This window comes from Tinamus guttatus, unplaced genomic scaffold (genome assembly GCF_059628265.1).
Source record: "Tinamus guttatus ecotype Peru unplaced genomic scaffold, ASM5962826v1 Tinamus_guttatus_pri_ptg000287l, whole genome shotgun sequence".
In the NCBI taxonomy this organism is placed as follows: Eukaryota; Metazoa; Chordata; class Aves; order Tinamiformes; family Tinamidae; genus Tinamus; species Tinamus guttatus.
The window spans coordinates 1,665,695-1,691,234 of record NW_028288821.1 but is presented as its reverse complement, the minus strand read 5'-3'; the positions used below and the strand labels follow the sequence as shown (position 1 = coordinate 1,691,234).

The window sequence follows — 25,540 nt, the reverse complement described above, 5'->3', positions numbered from 1 at the left end:
AAGAGAGCAGCGGCTGTGACATAGACCCAAAGAGTGAGCTTTTTTGCTGTTGTTTTAATGCGTATTAAAGCAAAGACTATACATTCCAAAAGCTGGGCTACTGCTAGTGCCTCCCAGCTGTATGATTTTTTCGTTTCATGATATATCTCTTAAGCTTAATCAGTCTTCACCCCTGATCCCATATTGCTTAGGCATTTGGTAAATTTGATAACATCTAATCTTTTCACATCTGAAGCACTATGTCTTTATTGCTGAGCATTGACAGATATTGATTTCAGCACTGACAGTTTGCATTGCGTGATATTGTAAAGCCCGGTAGCGCTAACATTGCTCTTGTGAATATGTTCAGGTTTTCATTTTACTCTTGTAGTACTGATGCTTGCTGGGTGAAATTACACTCAAAGGTCTGGACTCATAAATCCACAACACAAGGATGGTGTTAAATGCCCAAGAACAGTCAAAGACAGTCTCCACTATCATCCCATGGCGTTGACTGGGCTTAACACTCAGCCACTTGCTGTTGGCAGCCTCTGGATGCAGGAAAAGCTGCATTTGCCCAGGCAGGCTGAGTAGCTGGGCATCCCCCTGATTATCATGTCTTATCCGTTTGTACTTGCAGATCTTCTCTTGTGGCATGTTGGAAATATTGGGCCCCCTTCTCCCCTCAGCTCTGCTGATACAACAGCCTGGCACTCGCCAGAGCCGCTCGCTTCTTCCTGCCCATGTAAGAAGAGAAATGGGTCTCTGTGAATGGAAAATAGGGCTCCCTCAAAGGCAGAGGAGTGAGCCCTGACCTTTGTAGGTGAATTCAGGTTGGTGTAAGGGGAGCTGTTTGGGGGAGTAGCTCTTGGTTTTCCAAGCCCAAGTTTGTCTGAGTTAAGTTTTCAGAGCCCTGGTGAGGAGGGCAGCGGTGCCCACTGCTACGTGTGGAAAATGTTTAAAAAACAAACAAAACTTAACAGCTTGTGTTGGGGGGGCATAAATGATAAATGGCCTTTGCTGGGGTGTGTCGCACCAGGCATTTCTGAGCTCCAGTTGCTCTGTAGCAACCAAACGAGCTATTCTTGGAGCTCACCGCATTCCTGCCGGCATCCGGATAGTTGCACGGGATTGCCGGGGTAGGGTTCATTTGCTTCAGCTCCAAATGTGATGGGAGAGGAAAAAAAGGTAGCAACAGGAACGGAGAGAACAACAATGTAATCTGCAGTACTAATAGCTGTATTTGCTGTGTGTGGACTGCTTTAGAGATAGTGAAGAGCATGGGGAAGACTAAAAAAAAAAATTTAGAAGAGGACTTGACTGTGGTAAAAGCAGAACTACAGTATCTGAGTTGGCAGGGTAAATTATAGGTTGCAGAGAAACACCAATGCCCCTGAGGTAGATTAAATATACAAGGAAAAAAAAATTAAACTAAAAATCTTGCTTCTGAGCACGAGCTCTCTAAATATAGAAACAAAACTGAAGATGAAATGCACTATTATAGAGAGCAAACCAACCCAGAGCTTTGATGTTAAAGGTTAAATAAATAAAATGCAATACAAAATACAGCTTTTTAAAATTTAAACGTAGAAATGCTAATACCACAGGCTGATTCCTTGGCGTCCTGTGCTGAGGGCAGCCGTTCCTGCCCCTGGAAAGCCTGCACGGTGTGAGCGCCGGGATGCGCTTGTGATTCGGCGGTGTTTCCGCCTGCGAGCGGCCGCCGGGGAGCTCAGCCTGCAGCCTCTGCGGGCGTGCGGGGCAAAAGGGAAGTTTTATCTGGGATTTCCGAGATGTCACAAGGAATCTTCCTAACATGTAAAATAGCTATGGTATTCTGTATTAACGAGACGAGTGCTGGCTAGATTTCAGCTGTAGTTTCTATCCTGTCCCCTCCCTGCTTTTCCTTTAAGTGTCAAACTTATCTTTAAAACCACTTAGAAAGAAGTTCTGCTTGGTTTTTCCTTCTTTCCTTTTTTCTTTCTTTCTCTTTCTTTTTTCTCTTTCTTTTTTCTCTTTCTTTCTCTCTTTCTCTCTCTTTCTTTTTTCTCTTTCTTTCTCTCTTTCTCTTCCCCTCTTCCTTTCCCTCCCCCCGCCACCTTCTCATTTTTTGAAATATTACTTTTTCTTCTTTCACTAATGCCGTGGAGAAGAAAAACAGATTTGATTTCAAAGGGCAGTGGTAGCACAATACCCCAGCAAAGCCTTTGAGGGAGTGGAGAGCTTTTGAAGGCAAAGCAACAAGCCCTTCAGCTAATTAAGTGCCTTTGAATGGGTGAATAAAGGAAGCTGGTGATGAATCTGGATTACAGAGAGCAATAAGGCTGAGCCTGGAGTTTGACCTCTCCACAGATGTAGAAACATCTTCTTGAATGGTCATTTCTGCATTTATATTTATTTGTGCAATTGCAACCCGGCTGGTGTTTTGGTAGGCACCGCATGCGAGCACGAGACTCCTGCCTTATCCCCCTCGCCTAAATCCCACAGGAGACGTCTTAGAAAGTAAGGGGTAAACTTGTGTAAAGAGATGGGATGTTTGGCCTCAACATGCCAATGGAGATGCAGTATTTACAGCAGTGCCGCAGTGAAGATACTAAAATGAGGTCACACCTGATCTACTTATTCTGTTCCTGCCTTCTGTTAGGTTTTTTAAATTGTGTACATGCACTTCTTGGGTGAAATTGCGGGTGTTTCAAAGCGTTTCCCTGTTGTAGCTGGGCCCACGGCCATGTGTTAAGCGCCGCAGCTCTTCAGTTTGTGTTTTTGGACGTTTAGGACAACGAGTTTCCCCACACCCGTCACACGGGCCGAATCTCAGTGCAGTGTCACCAGTGTCCCCGGTCCTGGCAGAGGTTCTGCATCAATTCTAAAAAAAAAATATATTGCATTTGTGGTTTTCAGTCGGTCTTTCCATGTTGCTTTAGGCAACAGGCAGTTGTTTCCTTTTGTTCTGCGGCAGGGGGTCGGGAGGACCTGGTCTCTCAAATGCTCAGGGAACGTGATATGATCGTGCTAAAAAGTATCTGATGAATTTGATGTGAAACCACATTCTGACACCGAGTGGCACCAGCCAGACGTGTAGACCCTGCTCCTGCCAGCCAAGGTGGCCCCTTTGCGCTCAGGCTGGCGGCAGTGCTCACCAGTTGCTCTTGGGCTAAATATTGGCTGAATCAGGCCCCAGCTACAGATTTTCTTCCTTCCTTATTTTTCGCTTTGCTTTATTGCCACAAAACAAAACAAAAACAAAAAAAAATGCAGAAAGCTTTAATGTGTAAGCAGTTGAGCAAAACTGTTGCATTGCAACTCTTGACTGTTGCATTAAATGCAATTAAGTTTTAAATCACCTGGAAATTACACTCTTAAAGGGAAAAGACATGGGGCCTTCTCACTGCGACTGGTGGGCATCATAGTGAAGCTCCTGGATGCACCATCCTGCTGTGTATCATGCTGAAAAATAAGAATGTGGATAGCGGTTAGTGATGAGTAAGACAGACTACTTGCATCCTCACTTGCAGGAGACCCATAATTCTTATATAGACAAGGTACATTCATAATATAGCAAGCTGATGAATAGCGACGAGGAAATGCTCTCCATGACCCTACTTTTGTTTCCTCTGTGCTGTTAATTCCCATTAATATGGGGACATCTTAGTTCCAGGTTTGGCCACATTTGCAGAAGATGCGCGTGTTGTCTGTGTATCTGCTGGATATTTCTATGTAATGGCAGTTTTGGGAGCTCATTTTAAGCTAAAAGCAGCCTGGCTTTCAGGAAACACATGCTCACCTCCTTAAAGCTGTGCCCTTCTTGCTATCTTAAATGTGATGCCCAAATTAATAATTAATTTTAATATTTTTGACGTGATATTTTCGGCAGTGTGATTTGTCCCCTTGAATTTCAGGGCTTCCTCCCAGGATTGTCTTGTAGCGGTCTCAAATTGCATGTGTATTTTGCAAGGCAGAAATGCCTGTGGAACCAAATACTAATTTAAAGAATGGACTAAAAAGCAAGAAAATAAATAAATCAGGGCCTGAGATGCTGTTAAATCATGTGAGTGGCGCCGGGCAGCAGATCGGAGGAGTGGGGAGCTCTTCCAGCTCCTCCCTGCAGCAAATGCAGCACACAAAATAAAAGTACAAACATGTTTTGTCTCAGATGCAATACCTAGAAATAACTTTCCTGGTAAAATGAACTCAGTCTCTTTTTCTCTGGGCATTTTGGAGAAATTTCAGCGTGTGGGTGGGGGAAAACAAAGAAGTGGCTGTAAACAGGAACTGATATTGTCCCCGTGTCTGAATGGGGAGAGAAACCAAACTGGCCTCGCTGCTGCCCTCGTACATCTGTGAGCCGGGAAACACTGGGATGATTCACAGTTTGCTGATTAATACAGGAGCGCAAAATGGTGTGAATTAACAGCCATTACAGATCTGCTCTGTGTGGCAAATATCCCCCTAGAACAAATGATTTTTCTCGAAGATTGCTTAGAGGAAGAGGTAATGGGTCTTAAATACAAATTAGAAGCAGTCCCATCAAAGCTGTTAACATTAAGGCTTCAAAGCCAAACACTATTATGAGCCGTCTTCAGAAACGCCGTCCATTTAGGAAGCCTGTCAGTCTGCTGGGTTTGGCTTTGCAATATTTCTGTTCCAAGCACTTTGGACTATTTCAAGCAGATGACACTAATAATTGATAGAAACTCACAGCCAGAATGGAGCAGCTCCTCTTGGCCCTTTGAAGGCTAATCACTCTATTACACGGACATTTTTAGGTTAAATTTTTCATAGCATATTTAAGGAGAAATATTATCATATCGGGATGTAATTCTTAAAATCTCTACTGACTGTTAACAAAAAGTCATCCTATTTTACAATTTAACCCTGTGCTTGTGGGCTTTTTGAAAGAAGAAGATATTATTTCACATATGTATTATTTCAGTATAAATAATATTTGCTGTATGACCAGCATAATGGTTTAACATTTCTCAGAGTAGTAAGAGCCAGTAATGAAAATGAGATACCTTAAATCAGTGTCAGACAGATGCAGATCTGAACGCAGGATATGGACAAGCTGTGATGAGCTATTTTTTTCCCCGTTATGGAAATGCAGAGAGACCCAAATAAGGAGGGGAAGCCCTGCAATGTGGGTAAAATAGTATGAAGATATTCTAAGGCATTTCATTAAAGGCTTGATCTTGTAAAGATTCAAAGGCGCACACCTAAATTTACACAGCAGGAGGTCATTCCAGGACTGCTGAGGGATTGTTTGGCAGAGCCAAGTGAATCACATATGTATGTCTTTGTGTGCTCAAGAAAGACCAGAGGTGGAGGAAAACGAAGCAGCAAAGGGCAGAGTAATCACTGGCAACGGCATACTAGATCTAAAAAAATAATAATAAAACTAAATTAAAAAAGAAAATAGATAAAAGGAAGAGCTGGAAGCTTTCGTGCCCTGTTTGTGTTGTAGCTGTAGTTCACATTTCAGTGATTTTCGGCTTCGATGTTTTTTTTCCTGGGTGTCTGTACCAGCATTTTGTAAATAATCCAAACTTTGAGTGAGTTTTATTTTAATCACCCCTGATTATTTGCAGTCCTTAGGGGTTTGGCTTGTACAGTAGTGGACGGCAGAGGTAAAACTGCCCCTTGCAAGCAGGAAAGCAGCCACCTCCTCTCTCGGGCACAGCAGTGACAAAAGCAAATGAGCCAAAAAAAATCTTAACAAATTATTTTTCTGCAAACTTTTTTTCTTTAACAACTGCAGTTTGCTAATGTTAATGCACTTCTTCCCCTTCCCAAAAGATTAGGACATACCATCTTGGGTCAAGAGAAGTGTCCCTGCCATGAACAAACCACTTTCTAAGAGTACTTAAAGACTGCAGGTTTTGGGGAAGCTTCTCTGTGCGTAATAAATGTGTTTAATATTTCCTTTGCTTTCTGGCATTACCAAGTATATGTTGCTACTCTGCTGGGTGCGGGGTAGTTTAACGAGGCGCTTGTATTTGGATAGTCTGTTTTCTTTTACCATTTCTTCAAAGAGGGTGCTTAAAGAATGAATGGAGGAGCTTACATCCATTATTTTTTTATTTTCTACATCTCTGCTTTTTCAGCTAAATCAGCATGTTTTCTGCAGTGGTGTTTTAGTTTTCTGTGTGGAAAGGCACTGTTTAGCAGGATAAATGCAAAACAAGGCTGAGATACTTTTTTCTTTCCCCCTCTTCTCCCAAGAGATGTCCTGTGACTTCCTCTATTAGTCCATTAATCGCTGCAGCTCAAAATTCATCCTGATCAAAGGAGCAGAACGAGGTTGAAAAGTGCAGATTCTGGCAATTGACTTGGCTGTTTAGCTTCCCTGCTGAGCTCATTTAGAGCTGGAATTAGGCTATTCCTGCTGCATTTCTCGTCCTTGGCCAGGCCGGGGGCCGGTGCGCGGGAGCGCTCAGATTTGGGCTTCAAGGGTTATTCGACTGCAGAAAAAGTGCAAAATCAATTGCTCGGAGGGGCCCAAAGCGAGCCGAGAGGATTGAGCCTTTCCAAATTTAAGCAGCAGGTTTCGATCTCGTGTGGCACTTAGGTTCGTGCATGTGTTGAGAGTGGGATGGAAGGAATTAAAGAAAAAACATACGGGGGAAATTTGTAAACAATGTTGAGTTTCTTGTAAAGGTCTTATTTACGGCGTAATGACTCAGTTAAGGAATACAGTGGGGTTTAATGCCTTTTTATATGTGCAGTTAGAAACTTGCGCTGTTTTCTGTCATTAAAGGTCTTGTTGGTTCTTGTTTGCTTAAAGCAAAAATGCAGTCTGTCCGTACCCATGTAGCTGGCTGCAGATTAGCATCTGCTTGTGCAATCCTTGCACATCTCAAATTCCTGTCGATGTAACTGGGAGTTCTGAGTTCTCCAGGAAGAGAGCGTTGGACCCTTGATGTGATTATTTGTGATTATACAGTTCCCAAAAGTGTGCTAAGTATTTCTCAAACAGAGATAGATTCATTTGATGTATAGGTTCTTATCTCATTAAAGTGAATTACTGTTCCTGAAATGTGAATGGCATTCTATTATCAGAAAATATTATGTTTTAATGGCTTATGAGTACTTAAGGTCAGAATAACAGAGAAATACTGATAACATCACCATAGACTGTGTGATGCCCTGAAATGTGAGTAAATCTTTCCTGAGAAATGTTTTACCAGATATATCAGTGTTTTCCCTAGTTAGGGACTTTGTCTAAGTCCTCAACATTATTGGTATTGATTTTTTTTATTTTTAAATAAAATATGGCAATTTAATAAGATTTATTATTATTATTATGGAAAACTACTGGCAGGGAGGAGGGAAACAGAGAAATCCTTTTCACACTCAGTTCAGAGGCTGAGCTTTTTCCTGTGTAGGTGGCATACATATGTCTATAATTTTAATTTTAGAATGAACTGTGGACTTTATCAGAGTTGCTGTGTGCAGTGAGACCCGAAAGGGACTTGAGAGTTGTGTGCTTCTCCATTCCAGGTTGCCACGATATAATATGTGAAATTACTTGCTATAGTTTACATAGGTGTATTCACATTGCATCTTCTACAAAGAAGTGTTTTAATATGATGCAGGCTAAAACTGGGCACTCTCTGTGATGTCCTTTGCCATCTTCTGAAGCAATATCAGAACAAGTGCCACCTTAGACATGCTAGGAGGAGTCCTCTGCCCTGGATTGTAAAGTGGTGCATTTGGCAAAAATAGAGGATTAAAGCAATCCCTTGCCTTTGGAGCGTGGAAATGCTTTGACCGTCCACAGGGGCCTGGGCTAGCGGGGCCTGGGGAGCCGCCCGGGATGCGACACGGCCCTGCCGGCCCCCGCGGGCAGGGGGGCACCGGGCCTGCGATAGTGCAGCCTTGCAGCGCGCCAGGATGTTCCTAACAGTAGCTTGTGCTGGGAACAAGGGGAAGGCAACGAGCAGCAAACATCCTGTTCTATCTCGCTGTGAAATCTTGCTTGGAGAGATACAGTTACCGCAATAATGACCAGACACTAATTGATTCCCGGTGCCGAGCGGGGCAGCCGGCCGGGTGCCGTCCACTCCAGCTCCGCTCCGGCCCCTGACTGGGGAAGGCAGCAGAGGGCTGAGAAGCTGCTGCCTGCTCTTCTCAGGACAAAAGGGACACCGAGGGCCACCGTCCCCTCCCTCCAGGAGCTGCCGGGATGGGTCCCTCCCAGCCGGACACGGCTGTGGCAGGGCTGCCACTGGGGGTAGGAGGCAAAGTCCCTCTCGTTACAGGACATTCGGGGTTTTCCTCCTTGGAAACCCATCTACACAGGTCTCCCAGCCCGGCAGTGGCAATGTTCATTTGGTTTAATCCCATGTTGTTTCTGCCTATATAAGATCATTGGCACCAAAATGTTCTTGACCTGAGCGTTAACAAAAAAGCTCTTCCGGACCTTAGAGATCTCCCTGGGGTCTCCAGTGCACAGACAGCGCTGGCAGACTCGTGTGTATCTCATAAGCCAGAACAGTCTGAACTGCTTGTTGGTGCAAAAAAAAAACAAGTTTTATGTTTTTTTTTAATTGCTGCCACTCCTGGATTTGAAGCTCTGCCTCGCCGCCCTAGTGATGGGGCCGCCGCGGCTCTCGGCTCACCTGCCTCCCGCAGCGCGGCCTTGCTCCGGGGAGGCTCGGCCAGCGCCGGCCTCCCGCGCCCGCTCACCTCCAGCAGCAATGTCAAGCTAACCCAGTTCTGCAGCTGGTATCCAGGGCCAGAGGCAAGCTCTGTGGATGTCTCTTTAATTCCTGCACTTGTAGAATTTAGTGTATATTTTTCCTCCAGATCCACTGACTCACACAGTCCTTGGGGGCGGAGGCAGCAGGAGAACAAGGCTATAACCCAGGTCTAATTTACTCATCTGGTAAAGCCAGTTGTCAATGGGCCTTTCCCCTCTCTGTCCACAACGATATTCTCTCTCCAGAGTCTGTTTGGCCTCCCAGTTATAATTATGGCATCAGCAGTTTTGTTCTTGACTATCCTCCTAGGCCAACTGCATCTGCTCTGCTGGGGTGTCGTGTCTTGGTGAGAGCATTAAAATGTGAAATGCCCCGGTGAAACGACAGGGGACGGCGGCGTGTGCAGTCCCATGCTGTTGGGGAGCCCGGGCTGTCATGGTTTGCTAATCTGCTTCTATGAGACATATTTGATGCTTATTTTTTATGATATCTATAACATTAGAAATCAAAGCTTGAGGTGGGCACTGCTGTAGGTTTTTGGTGTGTTTCTTTTAATCACAAACCCATAACGGGGCTCATTGCTCGTGGCCACCGAGGAGATGGAGGATACTGTTCCTGGAGAGGTGAGCAGCTCCCAGCGGCTTTGGTGATCAGAGGGATTTGTGGCTGTATGGAGTGGATTTAGAAGGGAGGCAGAGAAGCATATAAGTGACAATTTTTTTAATCTGTTCAACACGCAGCCTACAATAGCTCTGCCAGTTAGATTTGAATTAAAACCGGCTCCACGAGCTACAGAGGCTCTCGAGCCTCGTTTCTGAGACCGGAAATCCATTGTGGCAGCCTGATTAGTGCTGGTGAAATCGGAAACCTTTCTCAGGGCAGATAAGAATCTCACAAATGAAAATATAACCTGTTAATCCTGAATTTAACAAGGAGGGTTATGCAACTCCAGGCCAAATCCAGGATGTGCCCTCTCTGCGTGCCCCTTTGTGAGAAAGGAGGTGCTAATATGGAAAGCTGGGATCACACTCCTGTAGGACCTTACCCCAAAACACCCCTACTTTGTGCCAGGGCAAGAGGGGCAGTGCTGAGAGGGGCAGGCTAAGGGCAGAAATTGTGGTAAAGACACTCCTGCTTTCACGTGTTGGGATGGATCCCTTTAGAGCTCTTGGCTGCAGGACATTAGGATGGAGCCTCTTCCCATGCCAGGCTCCTCTGCAAGAGGAGGGGTGGTCTGGCTGGGGCCATTCCTGAGCTTTTGCAGACCCATAATAGTGCTTTTAATTATGGGTAACAGTAGGTTCTGTTTTGTCCTATGTTAATAACAAGTTCCAGGTTATAAATAACTCTGCAGCTAAACAAAACACTTAACAATTTGCCATTTGACACTCAGGCTGCCTGTTGGAGCTTTGGCTGTGCAAAGAATTTTGCTCTTGCCCTGAATATTTTATAATTGTTTTTCAAAGAGCACATGGGTGCTCCAGTGGTTGAGAAATGCCAGTGGAGGCACCTGGCACCAGGGAGCGGGGAACAAGCAGCCAAACCTGGGCCGAGGCCAGGGAGTCCTCGCGTCAAGAGCACAGCCGTAGTTTGCTTCATTACGTCTGTATGAAGGCCTTTTTTTTTTTTTTAATGCAAACAACAGGTATTTCTTTCTTGTAGGGAACATTATCTTCTTCAGAGACTGCGGTGTCTGTGTGTAAAAGTGGTGCATGTGAGGCCACATATGGTGTTCTGGGATCTTCCCTTCCACCTCTCCTCCTCTTCCCCTCCTCTTCCACTCTGCTTCATTCGAGTGTTTGCGCGTGGGTGCTGCACATCTCTTGCTTGTATATTTGGAAGAATCTGTCCTAGGTTAAAAAATAGGTGGAAATAGGCTTGGGAGTCCGCATCACATCCGCCAAGGAGAAAGGGAGAGAGGAATTCAGCCCTCCTTTCAGCAGGAGGAGGGGGAGCACTTTCTCTCGTTTCCAAGCCTGGCAGGGATGCGCTCATTGCCAAGCCTTAAATACACAAGCATGAATCTACCTAAAAATGTAAAAAGAAAAGCAGTGCTATTTTAAGACCCTGGAATAGGGGATTATAAATAGCTTGTTCGGTGTGTTACTCCTGGCCGGGTGTGCCTACAATTTAACACAGTGTCGCTGCTCTTTGAAGCAGCTTGTGGGGCAATGACCGGGGTGGCGGAACCTCAGGGTTCTCCTTCCCTTGGTGTCCCAGGTCAGTGAGAAGATACACGTCCATCCCACCAGGCTCGCACCAGCGATCACACGTGAGCTTGGAAGAGGCACCTGCCCCGGGAGCACCATACGTACCTGTCCCACTAGTGCACGACAGCTCAGAGCCACTGGTTTGTGGCCATGCAGCCAGGATGTACCTGAATAGTTGGCTTCTTTTGCCTTGGAAAATGATTTCCTTTCTATCCTATTTTTCAAGTGTTGTGACTGAAAAGAAGGATCTTTGATGGCTGTTCACTGCCGTGGCCCATGTCCACCCTAAGTACCATGGGCAACAGGGTGGGCGATGGGTTCCTCTTGGGCTGCTGTTTCCAAGAGGAAATTCAGCCAGTTGACTCCTGGATGGAGTAATGAGATGTTTATTTGTGATATGTGGAGCCAGTAGACATCTCTGGTTGATAGGGATCTGGAGACTGGTAAACAAAAGCAGGCAAGGTTGCAACTCAGACTGTAAGAAGGCTTGTTTGGGTCTAAAGAAAACAACTGTAAAGCCAAGTAATGACTGTGCTCAGAAACATCTGCAATGCTATGTCTCAGGACAAGGTGCAAATACATCTGCCAAACTTCTGCACTAGTAGGATGCCAAAATCTGAGTTATCCTTATAGGGAGCTCTAACCAGCTTGTGCCTAGAAGGTGAAGGGAGCTCTTTGGCCACTCCTTCTTCCTATGTTAAATAGAAAAGGGCCAAGATCATCTTCTCATGCATCTGAGTCGTTCCCAGAAAAATGAATTTACTTCACATCATCTCAGTGGAAGAAAGTTCACAAATAGGATGTGTCTAGCATCTCTAAAAAAAGCGAAGCACTCAGCTCTCTGAAGATGTCTGAGAATTCATGCTGAATTCTTTCTCTGTAGCCTGCTTGGAGCGCAGAGGAGCAGTGTTGGGGTATGAGGTTCTCCCAGCTCAGAGCAAGACGCTTGCATTTTATGGCACCAGAGAAGACAATTTCCATCAAGAAAAGAATAAGGAAGGCAGCAGTGACAAATAAGGATCTTATGGGAAATTAATCAGTTGACAGCTCCATTTTCAAACCTGAGTGTCTCAGATTAGCCACTTAGAAAGAGCCTTTTGGCCCATCTGCTGACTTCAGAGCATCACCTGCGTTTCAGCATTGTGGACGAGCGGGGCACTTCTGTTTGGGGCACTAAACATGAGCACGAAAGCTTTGCAGTAAGTACCACGTCAAAAATTAAAGCGCGTGTCTGAAAGTTAGAGGGATGGGAGTTGTTGCTTCAATCTGAAAGCAGGGACTTCTCCTCCCTGCAATGGTCGGAGCGGCTCACGGAGGCAATCGCAGGGCTGGTTTCAGTGCTCCACGTCTGCTTTCTTTTCTGCTGAACTCTTAACTGTGCCCGCGCTTGGCTGCAGACGAGCGGGGAGCGCAGAGCGGCCGCCGAGCCCGCGGGTGCAGCGGCCACGCGGCTCTCAGCGCCGCCGCCCTCGCGTTGGCGCCCACGAGAGCCGCGCGCTGCCTCCACACGGCTGCGCCGCTCTCCTCACGGCTGCGTGTGGAGAGCGCGCGGCGCCACGGCACGCAGCCGCGCGCCAGTCCCTCCTAATTCCTTTCCCCCACCCACCCTCCTCCTCCTTTTCTATAATCATTGCAAAACAGGAACAAATGAGTGTGTCACTTTAAACCATGAAACCGCTTGGTCCGTGAAGGCAGATTTGGCGTCTTTGTGCTCGCGGTGACAGGCCAGGCGGGCGCTCCATAGTGCTCCTGCTGTTCTCGCGGCCCCGCACCCCGCCGCTGCTCCCCACCCCCTCTCGAGATTGCCTTCGTGTTTGCCTGCCTCCCTTCTTGTGGTTGGTAACCAGCAAAAGAATGGAATGGATTTAATGATTTGTTGGCTGCAGCGCCGGCGTGATTAAGTCAATAAAGCTGCAAGCTGCAAACAGACAGTGTAGTTACAGTATATGACTTTAACCTTGTTAATGCATGTTTATGTCCTCCTGTCCACTGTATAGCTGTACGTTGCATAAAGAAGATCTAACCAATCTTTAACCCATTAAATAATTCATAAAGTGAGAGCAGACATCAGCTACTTGCAGAGCGGATCAGTAACCACGGGGTCAGCAATAACTTTGGCTCCCTGGACCATATCCAGCATGTTTAAACTATGGTGATGTCACCAGGCAAGCTTCTAACCTTAATCATTTGGATGGGAACAAAGGGAAGTTAACTATTGACACGCAGCGTCTCCGCGGAAGGAGCGCGCGCGAACGCCCATGGGGAACCCGCGTGGGCTGGCTCCAGCCCTCTTGTTTCTCTTACTTACTTCCCTCTCTCCTCACAGCAAAAGAGCAGTGGGCCAAATGCTCAAAGGCATGTGTGTCCTAGACTTCTCTTAAGTTATACAGGCATCAAAATCCCACAAAACTTCAGTGAAGTGTTGGTTTAAGACTGTATTTGGTGGCACTTGGATTATTTTTTTTCTTGGATAAATTATGGATCAGAAGTATCTCCTGCCTTGACACCAGAAGGACTGGTGAAGGAAGGAGGCAGAGGCTGGAGATGTGGGAGAGGATGAGGAGTGAAGTAGGGCTGTTCTTGTAGCTATATAAGATCTCCCAATAAGACATTGGGCAGGACGTTTAGGAAAATAGTAGGTTTCTGACCTTTACCTCTCTCAAGCCAAGCCCATCTCCTTTTCCTTACAAGCCAAAGCAACAGGGCTGACTTGTCCTGCACGCAGCCCTCTTCCCGGACAGGCACTGGGGACGCTCCAGGTGGGGCCCTGTCCGCAGTTGTTGCAGCTGCTTCATTTGCTGGCACGCGCGGGGTGAGTCACGGGAGCGTGGGGCCTGGCCAGGACGCGCTGCGCTCCACTGAGCTGGGCAGCAGGGCAGAGGCCCCAGGGGACCATTACAACTTGGTGGAGGTCGGAGCTGTTCTGAGAAGCAACCAGCTGCGGCCGGACCCGGGGCCAGAGACGAGCTGTGGAGAGGACAGGGCAAAGACTCATGTGGAGTGAACCGGAAAAAGCCCCTTCTACCTCTCCGTGGCTGGAGGCACTAAGTGCATTTCAACTGCAGGTCTTTGAGGTCATAGTCTGGAGGCATGTTTAAAAAAACTCTGAGAAGGCTCCCTGGAAAAGTGACCCTCGTCCTCCTACTCGGGGAGAAACTTTAATTCTTTCAGAGGAAAATGAGAGATGGAGTGACTTGTCCACAGCGACACGAAGAAGCTATGTTCGATGGTACTGGAGCTGAACGTGGTCTTCGAGGTCCATAAGGCCCCTTTTAGCCTGTGACTAAGAGCAGTAGTCATGAAACTAACCCACCTTTCAAGATCATCTCCTTTAGGGGTGGCTTGCGAGGTCTCCTTTAACGATCACATTTTCTGACCCTCCAACAAATGACATGCTCACAGACCCCTGATCTAGCCCACCGCTGAGTGTCAAACGGTCCATTTGATCCTGCCAGGAAAATCCTGGGAGCCTTGTGCACCTAGTGCTGCCCTTGCGCGAGACCTCTGCGACGCGCGCACCTTTGGATGTGGGGCTGCTGGGTCTGCTAGAGGCACCCTGGTAAAAGCTGTAGCACCAGAATTTGTGTGCGGGGTGGCTGTGTCCAGCAGAGCCCGCTGCACAAGCCGGCAGGGAGCCCTCCAGGTGCAGAAAGACACGCACCTTGGGTCAGAGACCAGCACCTGGAGCGTACGTGGCTGCACTAACGAGGGCTCATATTAATTTATCATGGTTTTTATTTGTGTTGTTTTGTTCTTCCCTGCAATCCAGAGCTTCAGTCTCTCCTTCAGAGAAGGTCTCTGAGAGTTTATGGCAAGTTAAATTTGATTTGAGTAAAAATTCCGTGATCTTCTTATATATATTTTTAGCCTGGAACTTTGTGCAGAGCATCTGCAAATCACTCCTTATCGGGCTATTGATTTCAACGAATGAACCCGCATACACCTAGTGATGTTTTATTATCGCTCACCCACCATAGGGTATATAGCAGCTGGTAATTTTTGTGCAGTGACTGCAGTTTTTTTTTCTGCTCGATGGAAAACCGAGTCGCTCCAAGCGTATGCTAATGCTGAATGGGGGGGTCCCAACTTCTGACCCATAGCTAATGTCCAAAAGTCACATGAAGCTACCAGGGATTCTTGAGCTGGAGTTTGAAATGCCTACGTTATCAGCAAATAAACACCATTAATTGCTTCTAATATGTCATGCCGCAGTTAAATGACAAGATCCTTATTAATGTGCTTGTATACCAGCCTTTTCGGTGAGTGCAAGGGGGGAGTATGAAGTGGTAAAATGATTTAAAATTAGTGAGGAATATTTACAGGAAGGCATAAAGAACTGTCAGTTGAGGAAAGCAGCATTTTATGTTCTTGTCCCGGATGACCTTGCTCCAAGGACAAATCAGAGCTTGATGAAATGAAGCTGCAGATGGCTAGTGATCTCAACTCTGTAATAATGAAATGACACAAGAAAAAAATGAGACATCTACAGTTTGTAAATACAATCTGAATGGAAGGGGAGAAAAGGAATTTTTAAGGGGAGATTGGACTGACTTGGTTACTGCAGTTCAGCTTCGGATGTTTTAATAATAATTTCCATTTTAAAAAAAAAAGAATTCCTCCTTGTCTCCCATACTCAAGGTCAGCTTAATGTATTTTTCTTTTTTTAACATGTCAGTATCTTGGTTTTAAAAACCTAATCATGAGAACTATCTGATCACAGCTTACTTTCTGTCCCTTATTTTAGCTTACTATTTCTCACTAGATATTGTTTTGTTAACTTGTGGCGATTTGGGGCATCTGGGTGGGTAGATGATGTGATACAGCCATTTTAGGTGTTTGGGTAGTTGCATCTGTCAGGAAAGAGTAAACCCGTGAGAAGGGTGAGACTGAAAAAGTGATGTGATACTTGGTGCCGGCGTGCGCTTTGTTTGCGCCCTTACGTGAGATCGGGAGCACATACGTGCAGGGTTTGCATGTGGTCAGGTTTTCATGCAGAGGGGCTCTCAGAAGCACTTAGGCAGCTAACTCCTGTTGAAAGTTAACCAGGGTTGGGCATCTGCCTCTGCAAATTGAACCTTTGCATAAAGAGGAAAAAGAAATTCAGGGAAACATTAACTTTAAAAAAATCCCTTGATCCACAGGCTCCTGTGATCCAGCCCACTTTGCTGCAGTTCAGCAAATCTCATTAGCTGCAAATTTGCTGACTTTCACTTTGTTAGAAGGAAATCTTCACTATTTTCCGATCAAATCTTCTCTCTCTTTATGATCCACAAATTCAGCATCCAGCCAGGGCAGTTCTTCCCAGCAGCTTCTCTTGGGTGCTGAGCTAACCCTTCTCCTCCTGAATCTCATCGACACTTCTCTTAGAGAGCGTGCCTTGATATAACACGAGGATTACTTCAGTCAAACTACTTTATAGATGTGAGATGTTGTAGTTTGTCATCACAGCTAGTGCAACCTTGTAGAGACAGGGAGAAGGACTATGAGCTGAAACTGGGTGAGATAAATGCAGTTTTAGATTATCTCATTAAATTTATAGGCAAGCTGCCCTCCATGAGAACGAGGGGGCGGTGTCAAGGGTTGGAGAATCATGACAGCTGAACAAACCAAATATAAATATTTTGTTCTTTGTAGAGGATTCAATTTGGATCTTGACTATATGGAATATAGTCTTTCACCCAATACCAACTCTGCTTCTGCAGATCTATACACGTAAGAAGAACAACTGATACATTTTATTTTAACGAGTGGTCCTGCCAAGAACAGTCAGGATGGCTTTGAGTCACGGCCTTTGAGTTTTGCCACAGTTAGGGACTGGGCAGAGCCTTGTATGTTCTTCAGGCTGCCTGGCTGGGTCCCAGGTCCTGCTGGAGGGTCCCTGTCCATGCATGGTGCTGGAGTAGAGATGTTCCCCAGGGCTGTGCTTGCAGGTGGCCCAGCAGGGCCAACCGTGAGCTAGGGGAAGGCAGAGGGTTGGTGCTGCTGGAGACCTGAACATGCCTCCCACGAGCCCCCGGCTGGGGACACCCCAGCTCTCCTGCAGCAGGGTTTTGCCTTGGGTTCCTCACCGCTCCAAAATGAGCTTCCCATGTGCATTAAAAGCACTTCGTGTAGTTTGACGGGGTCTTGTTTTGAACAATGTGCGGTATATAGGAAATATAGTACAGCAGCTATAGGGAAATTAGTATTTCAGCTGCTTTGCTGGACTGGAGGAGTTCCTGATAGGATTGCTGTCAAGGCGCAGTGAACTTGTCATTGCTTTTACCAAGGAACTGCCTTTGAGGGAAGCTATTTATGCCCATGCTGTATGAAGAGAGAAAGCAAAACTTAAAAGAACTTTTTTTATTTTTTTTTAAACAAAACTGTATAGCCATGGATCACTTACAGCCTTCAAACAAAGCCCTTTTCTGACTGACAGCCCCCAAGATAAGCTTAGAAACCTGAGTCTGGTAGTATTTCACACGGTTATATATCAAGTAAATGGGTGAAAGATGGGCAAGAAAAAGATCCACTGAGCTGCACAGTTTGTTTTATCAATGTTCATATGTTGTGTTAAAACAAACAAGCAAACGACAAAATGCTCTGCTGCAGTTTTGAACCAAAAGGATCAATTTTATCTTGAAGAGCATCTCTGAAGTGAGAGCAGAGCAGAAACGAGAAAAATGAAGAAATCTTCCAAAGGAACAAATGAAGAGTTTTGCTAAAGGCGAGGAAGATACGTAACGGCTGAGCTGCAGCGATCGTGCCATGCTGCAGACATCCCGCTCTTGGGTCGGGTGCTGTGATCATTCATGAACCTGGGTTTGGTTGGCTTGGTTTGCCTGCCTTGGCCAAACATGCAGAATTTTATTGCCTACATGGATTACCACAGCGGAGACAGTGATCCCTGTTGTAAAGGTGGCATCCAGGTCTGCTGCGGAGCCGCGCAAGGTGTTAGACACAGCAAGGCCACAGGTGGCTTCTTTATGGGTCCAAACCTCCTACAAACTCTGCGATTCCCTGCGTGTGCCCGCTGCAGTAGCCCTAGTGTTTACATTGTTCAACCCGTAGTGTTTCCTGCATGGTTGTGCCTAGGACCCTTGGTCACGGACTTCAGAGCTAAGGGCTGCAAACGCAGCAGCCCCGTGAAGAGTCGCAAGGCGCGCGGCCGGGCAGCCATGAACCACAAGCGTTTCCATCTTGCTCTGTGGTGCCTTGTCAAATGCTTCAGGGTTTGCTGTCTTTGCTTCCAAAAAATCCAGTGGCCAAAACCAGTCTGTTCCCTCCTCGTATTTTCTACATGGAGCCACCTTTTGCCTTTTCCTTTTCTGCCGTGGTGCTGTGGTATATTTCTGTAATCCTTCTGTTTTAAGATACATAATGACTGGATTCAGCTGGATTCCCCATTTAAAGCAGAGGGAGTATTTGTCAAATCCGTAATGCCTTTTGAAATGGAAGAAACTTTTTAAATGCAGCTACTGTATGCATTTTTAATTAGATGCATTTCCGTTCTTCCACGGCTGTTAATGCTTTCATTTAGGAAGTAGAGTTTTTCACCTACTCTGCAAATATCTGCTGAAATGTGCAGAGCTGAGTGGCTCTCTCCCAGTAACCTTGCTGTGACCTGGTTATCTGGTAGAACCACAAAGAATTCAGTCTCTAATTAGTCCATCTGTTAACTATTGAAATTCATGGCTTAGTTTTATTGTCTGGGTCTGTAACATAATGCTGAATGGTCTCACCTGGCAGCTTATTTCTTATAAAGCAAATGTGCCTTTCCAAGAGCCATTTTGGTGCAGATAACTGTCTTTTCAACAGTGGACAAATGACTCTGTCTAGCAGCCTGCAGTCCCCTTCGTGCCCTCGCTGAAATAAATTGTAGATCGCCAATAGCTCTGGGCTTAAGTCAATATAATTTAACATGTACATTTCTTTATGTGATATTCTTCAGAGTTACACTGTAAGAGCAGATGGGAAAGTTTAATAATGATAAATGAGTTTAGTGTTTTCACATAGCCCTAAAAAACAATGACTGCTCTTTATTAAAGATTAGAGGGATCTTTACATATTTGCCAAAGAGTGATTAAAGCTCTGATCCTCGTGAAGTCTTGCTTTTAAATTCTTTTTGGACTGTTTGTTAATGAGGATTCAGAGGAATTAGGGGCCATAAATTTCTTCATTCTCGCTTAAGTGAAGCCACAAAGCGATTACTGGATATATAACGAAGGACTGGACTGGAGTTTATCAACGGCGCTGCGGCGGGACATTCATCTCCGTGCTTATTTACTGCACTTGTGTCTCTCATGGACAAGGCTCGTGAGGCTGCGTTGCTTGTGGATCCCCAGTGCATTTTTAGAGGCTGCGGGTGCACAGCTGCATGCGGTGGGTCCCGGTAGCGCCGTTCGCCCGCCTGGGGCCAAGTGTGTGCCCGGATGGGACCCCTCTTGCTGCAGTCGGCCGCAGTAACTTGCAGCCGCCTTTGCAGAGTCCCAGCGCGCCGCGCGCCCGGCTCTCGGGAAGGGCCGGCTCCGCTCGCGCGCCGGCTCCCGCCCCGCTGCAGTGGCCGGGCAGGGGCACAAACACGAACCGCCACGAGCCTCCGGGCTCGGCCTTTGCTCCCGCCTCCTCCAGGAGGCCGCAGGATCGAACCAGCGCCGCCGCCGCCGCCAAAGCCACTTCACGGAGACGCTGCCAAACTGGAAAGCGCTGGGAATGCTGCCGGAGCCCGAGCGCCGGGCGGCACTTGGCCTGGCAACACACGTACGCCAGGCCCCAGCCAGCCCTGCGTGCTCTGCTGTGAGTGACAGAGACAGAAAGAACAAAAAATAAGAGATACGTGCGTGCAAACCAGTATCTTTAAAAGCTGGTGGATGGGAGTCCCCTGGGGACGTGCGCCCTGCAGCGAGCGGAGGTCCCCAAGCCTTTGGGGTGCAGAGCCCCTCCGCGCTCCCTGGCTTGGACGCTGCCGCCTTCCTGAATTATAATGTGGGCTGGTCCAAGCTACGGACAAGTTGAGACTCGACCTTGTTTGGTTTGGCCTTAGTATGGGAAGGAAAATGGTTTTTCTGGAGAAGTGATGAAAAGGAAAAATGTTTAAAGTTCATTAACCTTTGGTACGGATAGCAGTGTCCTTTAGACTACATGCGAGCTATTCTTAGTCGTGATGTTTACATGCCTGTTTGTTACTGTAAGGGAATACAGTAGTTCCCACTAGTGGTGAAAAGAGAGAACTTTTTCCTTTTCCCTTTTTTTTTTTTTCTTTTTTTTTTGGCTTAACCTAAATATGAACTGTAAAAGGAAAGATATTGCATTCATTCCTTGTCTTCCTGTCTATGCTATTTTTGTCCTAATTTCCCCAAAAGCAAAAATTATATCTATAGATTGTTTCTTTACTGGCTAATTAAGTGTTATACAACTTTGCTCTCAAAAACTCAGCAACCCAATCTGCCTATTTGCAAATGAACTTTGCTGATTGTCATTATTGCTATAGGGTGCCTGCAGAAAACCCCATATAATTAAGCTGTTGTATTGCCACAGCACAAAAACTGCAATTAGTAATGTGATTTACACTGCTTTTACCATTAATAATATGGAAAAATCAACATTATTTTCTTGATAGTGCTTAGGAGAAATGAGAATGAGGTGGACATGATTAGGAAAAGAGACTTTAATGTTATGACTTGTTAATGCAATAGCCCTGAGCTAGACATCAGAATGATTGTCCTTGCACTAAACTCATTTGCTTCAGTAAGCACAGCCCCTCTGCACGCAACAAGACAAGTTGGGAGGAAATTGGATAGATGGCAGGGATTTGGGTGGTATGAACATTGCAGTGTCTTTCATGTGTAGAGTACACAAACCGAATCCCTGCACTTTCAAGTATTCCCCTAGAGGCAATCTGCATTATTCAAAGCTTAACTATGGCTGCAGAATACTCTCTGACATGAAAGCAGGATGCCAGCGTTACGTGAACTTTCATATTTACATCGGTAGTAAATCATATTTGTCTTTTCCTCCCCTCTGCCTTTTTTTGGTGGGAGAGAGGGCGTAAAACGGGGAGGAGGGAAGGGGGAGGAGGAGAGGTGTCCAGCAGAATTGTAAGCAAAGCACCGGCAATAAAGGCTGGTCTTATGAGACTGCCCATGAATAGGAATGATAATGAGAGCAGTGATGAGCTGCAGGTTTGTGTCTTTTAGTAAATTATCCAGCAGGCATTTACATTTCATCAATTGTGCTTTTGCATAATAGACCCAAGTGCTGCAACAAAGGGAGGCACCATAAAAATGAGTAATTTCAGTGACCTTCTTGGTAATCGCTCTTATAAAGAATATCTTGGAAGGAGTTGGGTGATTCCTCATGATGAAGCTGTTGTGGAAAGGAGCCCCTGGCCCGCGAGGGCTGCCTTTTGACAAATGCCTTCCAGTGCTTTCTTCTGGCCACTCCGAAACGTGGCTCGTATCTTGTTTGCTCCATCCGAGCATGGTCCTAATTGTCAGATGTCAAAAGGCGACAACCATTTTCGTTTTGCTTATCTCCTGATAACATTGATTCGCAAACAAAGGATGTGGCTTCCATTGCGCAAACAAAGGAAGCACGGCCTAGCTAGGGATGCTGGCTATAACATACATACTTCTCCCTGCCAATAGTAACAAAACATCATAAATAATGGAGAGGCTGGATGTGAAAATGGAGAGAGGGGAATACTCTGGTGCTGCTGTGCCTGGCTATGGCACTTACAGGATCCCTTCCCTCCTTGTTCTCTTTGAGGCCTTGACTTCTTTTCTCGTTTTTCTCTTGCATTTCCCTGATTGCTCGCCAGTTCCTAAGGTGTTTGACTTCAGTGTATTTTTTTAATTCTTTTTTTTTCATTTGGGTTGTGTCTTCATGGCACTTCTTTGGGTATTTTGTGTTTGTGTGTTTGTTTGCTTGTTTTCTCTCTCTCTCCTCCCCACAACTTTGTGTCTTCTGAGGCAAGTCCTCAGCTAAAGAAAATCCACACTGATCTTTTACTGGCCCCTTAGAGGGATGCTGGTTTTCACTAGCCAGGGATCAAGCCCATTTGGTCACTGATTTATGCCAGGCCATGATCTGGCCCTGCATTTTCACTGCTCCCCTCTCCTTTCACAGCCACTTTTCTCCTCGTTTGTCAGATCAGGGAACCCACAAATTTCCCATTTCAGCCCAGGTCTCTGGCCTGACTCGTCCTTTTCTCCTTTTCTGCCTCTCATGGCTGTTTGCTTTTACTGTGGGCTTCTTCTTTATGCCCAGTAGCCAAATCCTGCCCTGCTGCAACTTTTCTTTCCTTATGTCTTTCAGTGTAACAGTTGGGGAACTGGTGGGAAACGTGACGCTTTACTCACATCCTTCTGCCAGCCAGGCAGCCATGTGACTCCATTAATCGCAGTGAATCAGTCCCGTAGCCTTGGGCAGGTCACGGAGAATTCTGAATTAACCTTTTACATCTCTCTTTTCTTCTTGTGCTGATCCTCCAAATTCCGAGCAGTCCTGTGCCCCTCGCTGTCCTCCCCATGGCACGGGGACCAGGACGAATCCACAGGATGTTTTGGCATGGGACAGCCAAAGACTGGAGAGAGAGCATCAGCGGAAAGGATAAAGGCTTCTGTTGTTATCTCCTTGATGAGATTAATTTTCTTTCTTCATCTTTCTTGGCAGGATCAAAATCCTGGAATCGTTGCCAGGCTTCAGGAGCCGGGCTCCATCCCAGGCGGAGGCTCTGTGCCGCCACCAGCCACGGTGAACGGCTACACGATGAGGAACCATCTACTGAAGCAGCAAATAATGAAGCGGCAGCTGATGCAGGTATGGGGGGCCGAGCTCCCCGCGGCTCCGCGCTGCCTGCCCGGCAGGCAAGGACGGGACTGACCGGAATGGGGAACGAGCAGTCAGCAAACGCTAAGGAGGGACCCGGGAGTTGCTGGGCTGAGTCAGCCCAGGCCGTGGTTAGGCCGGTCTCTCACACCCGATGGCAGCTGCAGTGGCCAAGTGCTGCTCTGCCCAGCCACAGGCGAGGGGAGATGAGCAGGAGCTCAGGAAACCTCCTCGCCGAGCGCTGTCCTGCCCTTCGATGAGACTCCCTTCCAGAAGCAGCTCTGCCCCTTTGTCACCAGCCGACCTGGAGCCGCTTGGACCGCTCTGCCACAGCGGCAGTTTGGCCAGGCCTCAGCTTGCTCTGTACATGGAGAGTTGCTCCGGTCACAGCTGCTGCCCACAGCAACGAGGAGAGAGCAATGGGCAGGTTCTAGGATTAAGTAGTGGAAAATAAAAACCAGGTCGCTTGGAGAACACCAGCGATGCCATGCTTTGATTTTAAGGGTCCCACAGCACTAAAGGTGATCCATGGGAGCAGAGCCATCCTCCAGACAGGGTAGCAGCCACCACCAGCATCCTGTTCCTCCCCTGTGGGCCCTTGAAATGCTGCCACAGATGCTGTTCATGCCTGGGCAGAGGCTCTGCAGAGGGGTGTGTACATGTGTACGAGCGCTGGAGAGGCTGTTAGTGCTGACAGTGGCTGCACTTCAAGTGTCTGCTGCTATTCTTGTTTGTCGAGAGGCTGCAACTTGACTATTACTCCTCTTGTCTTCCAGGAAAAGCAGAGACAAAACATGCTGGGAGTAACATCTGAGCAGAGGAGTTTGTTTGTGGCTCAGCAGATGAACCAGTTTCAAGGTAAGAAGGTAACTGGTGTGTTATTAAAAGCCTCATGGAGCCAGGGTCTAGGGTCTGATTAAATACAGGGGTCTTAATGATTCCCTTCCCTGAAATAAAGTATCCCACATTTTATCACATAATGTGGGATTCATCTGTTTCCCTAGCACTCTGTGTGCTACAAAGCACACAGAGGAGAGGCCCGTGTAGCGAGGGGGCTCAGTAAGGAAGCGCAGCCCGTGAAGGAGCTGCCGTGTTTGCGGGGCGAGCGCTGGCGCCGTGGCTAACGCGTGTCTCTGTGCAGCCGTGCAGCAGCCCCTGCCCAGCGAGTGCAGCCAGCCGATGCCCGCTCCTCCTGCCAACCACCGCATGCTGCCCCCCAGCCCGGCGCTGCTCCAGAGCACCCTGGGCCCGGCCATCGCCCCCGCCGCGGCCAGCCAGAGCAGCGGGACCATGGTGATGATCCCGCACAACCCCGGCAAGCAGCAGGGCATTTTTCCGCCTAATTCTGACTTCAACATCCCGCTGCGGCCAAGCCAGAACTCGCTGGGCATGAACTCTGGATGCCAAACAGCACACAGCCACTCTGCTGCGCGGCCAGGAATGGCCATGGCAGGCTTTAACTCGGCTTCCCTAGCAAACCACTCCGCCACTCAGCAGCACTTGAGACAGCCGAGTATGCCAAGAATCCCCAGCGTCTACCCCAATTCATCTGCCCAGATGTGGACACCAACCGCAGTGCCAAGGATGCCAAGTCAGAGCCAAATGGATGCCAACATGCAGCAGTTCTCCAGTAGCACTGTCTTCTCTAAACAGAACGTGAGACCGAATGCATCAGGTCAACAGTTTTCCCAACAGGCCGTAGTGCCACCTAACCAGATTGCTCCCAGCGTGCAGGTCAGACAGATGCAAAAACTGAGCATGGCGCAGTCCGGCCAGGCCTTGAGCTCAATGAGTAATCAGAACTTGAGACACAATTTAACCAGAGGACCGTTGCCAGCGATGAACGTTATGAAACCCGTGCCGCAAGGGGTGTCCGGTTTCAACCAGCTCAATCCCGCGCCGGGGCTCGGCCCGCCGAGCTACCCTGCGGCGGGGCAGCCGCCCGAGCCGTTCGGCCGCATGGGCGCCGCCGCCGCCGAGCTGCCGCCCTACGACTTCGCGCCCCAGCACGGCGCCTCCGTCGTGCCCGGCAGCTGCAGCGACGCCGACTTCCTCGACTCCCTCATGAAGAGCGGCAGCAGCAACGATGAGGAGTGGTTGAACAATTTGACGATGATAGACGACATTTTGGGACAGCACGCTCAGAGCTCCGGGCATGTTTAGCGGAGAGAAGGGGTCTCGTCGTAAATAACACAAGTTTGACTTTTAGAAGTAAGAGACAACCATGAAATCGGCCACTTCTTTCAATACAGAATGAATGGACTCAGCCAATTCTTTGCCTGCATCAAAGTTTAATATTGGCAGTTTTTCAGATGACTGTATATATTTGAATATTTTGTAAATTATGTTTTCCTAAGACTTAAATATGGAAGTATTTATACTTCTTTGCTGGACTGTTTGTAAATAAATCTATAGCATAACTTTTGGTTTTATTATAGGGATTTCATTAAACCTTGTTATAAATATGCAAATAATATTGTTAGTTTCAGTAATACTGTGTATTACAGCATAAAATACTTATGTTTTTGACATAACTTAACACATGAGCTAGAGGTGTCATTGCAGCCAGACTAAGCAGAAATCAGATGTGTCCTTCTGTTCTCCGATATCAAGAGGAAAAACTGAGGAGTTGCATTAAAAATATGTTCAATAAGAAAACGCTGTTTTTTTGCCTCACAGCCTCAGTCTTGCAAACTGCTTGTGGTTGGTGGGTCCCGCCAGGGCCGTCGCACTCGGGGGTCTGCGCAGAGCCCCGTTTGCAGGACCGCAGGCAAGTTCTGGTCCCGACGCACTCCAGAACGTCGGGCGGACCGTCCTGCAGCGGGATTTGCTCCTGATGTTACA

The 25,540-nt window shown here is 47.1% G+C and overlaps 1 protein-coding gene across 1 annotated transcript in view; it reads left to right on the top strand.

Moving 5' to 3' along the window:
* MAMLD1 (mastermind like domain containing 1) overlaps window positions 1–24,870 on the top strand; it is a 70,648-nt gene extending 45,778 nt beyond the window's left edge. Inside the window, exons 3-5 of the mRNA XM_088527447.1 lie at window positions 22,541–22,687; window positions 23,473–23,554; window positions 23,838–24,870. Of these exons, the coding sequence (XP_088383573.1) occupies window positions 22,541–22,687; window positions 23,473–23,554; window positions 23,838–24,859 (1,251 nt within the window). The 3' untranslated portion in view covers window positions 24,860–24,870. The remainder of the gene's footprint in view (window positions 1–22,540; window positions 22,688–23,472; window positions 23,555–23,837) is intronic.
* Window positions 24,871–25,540: the final 670 nt, after the last annotated feature.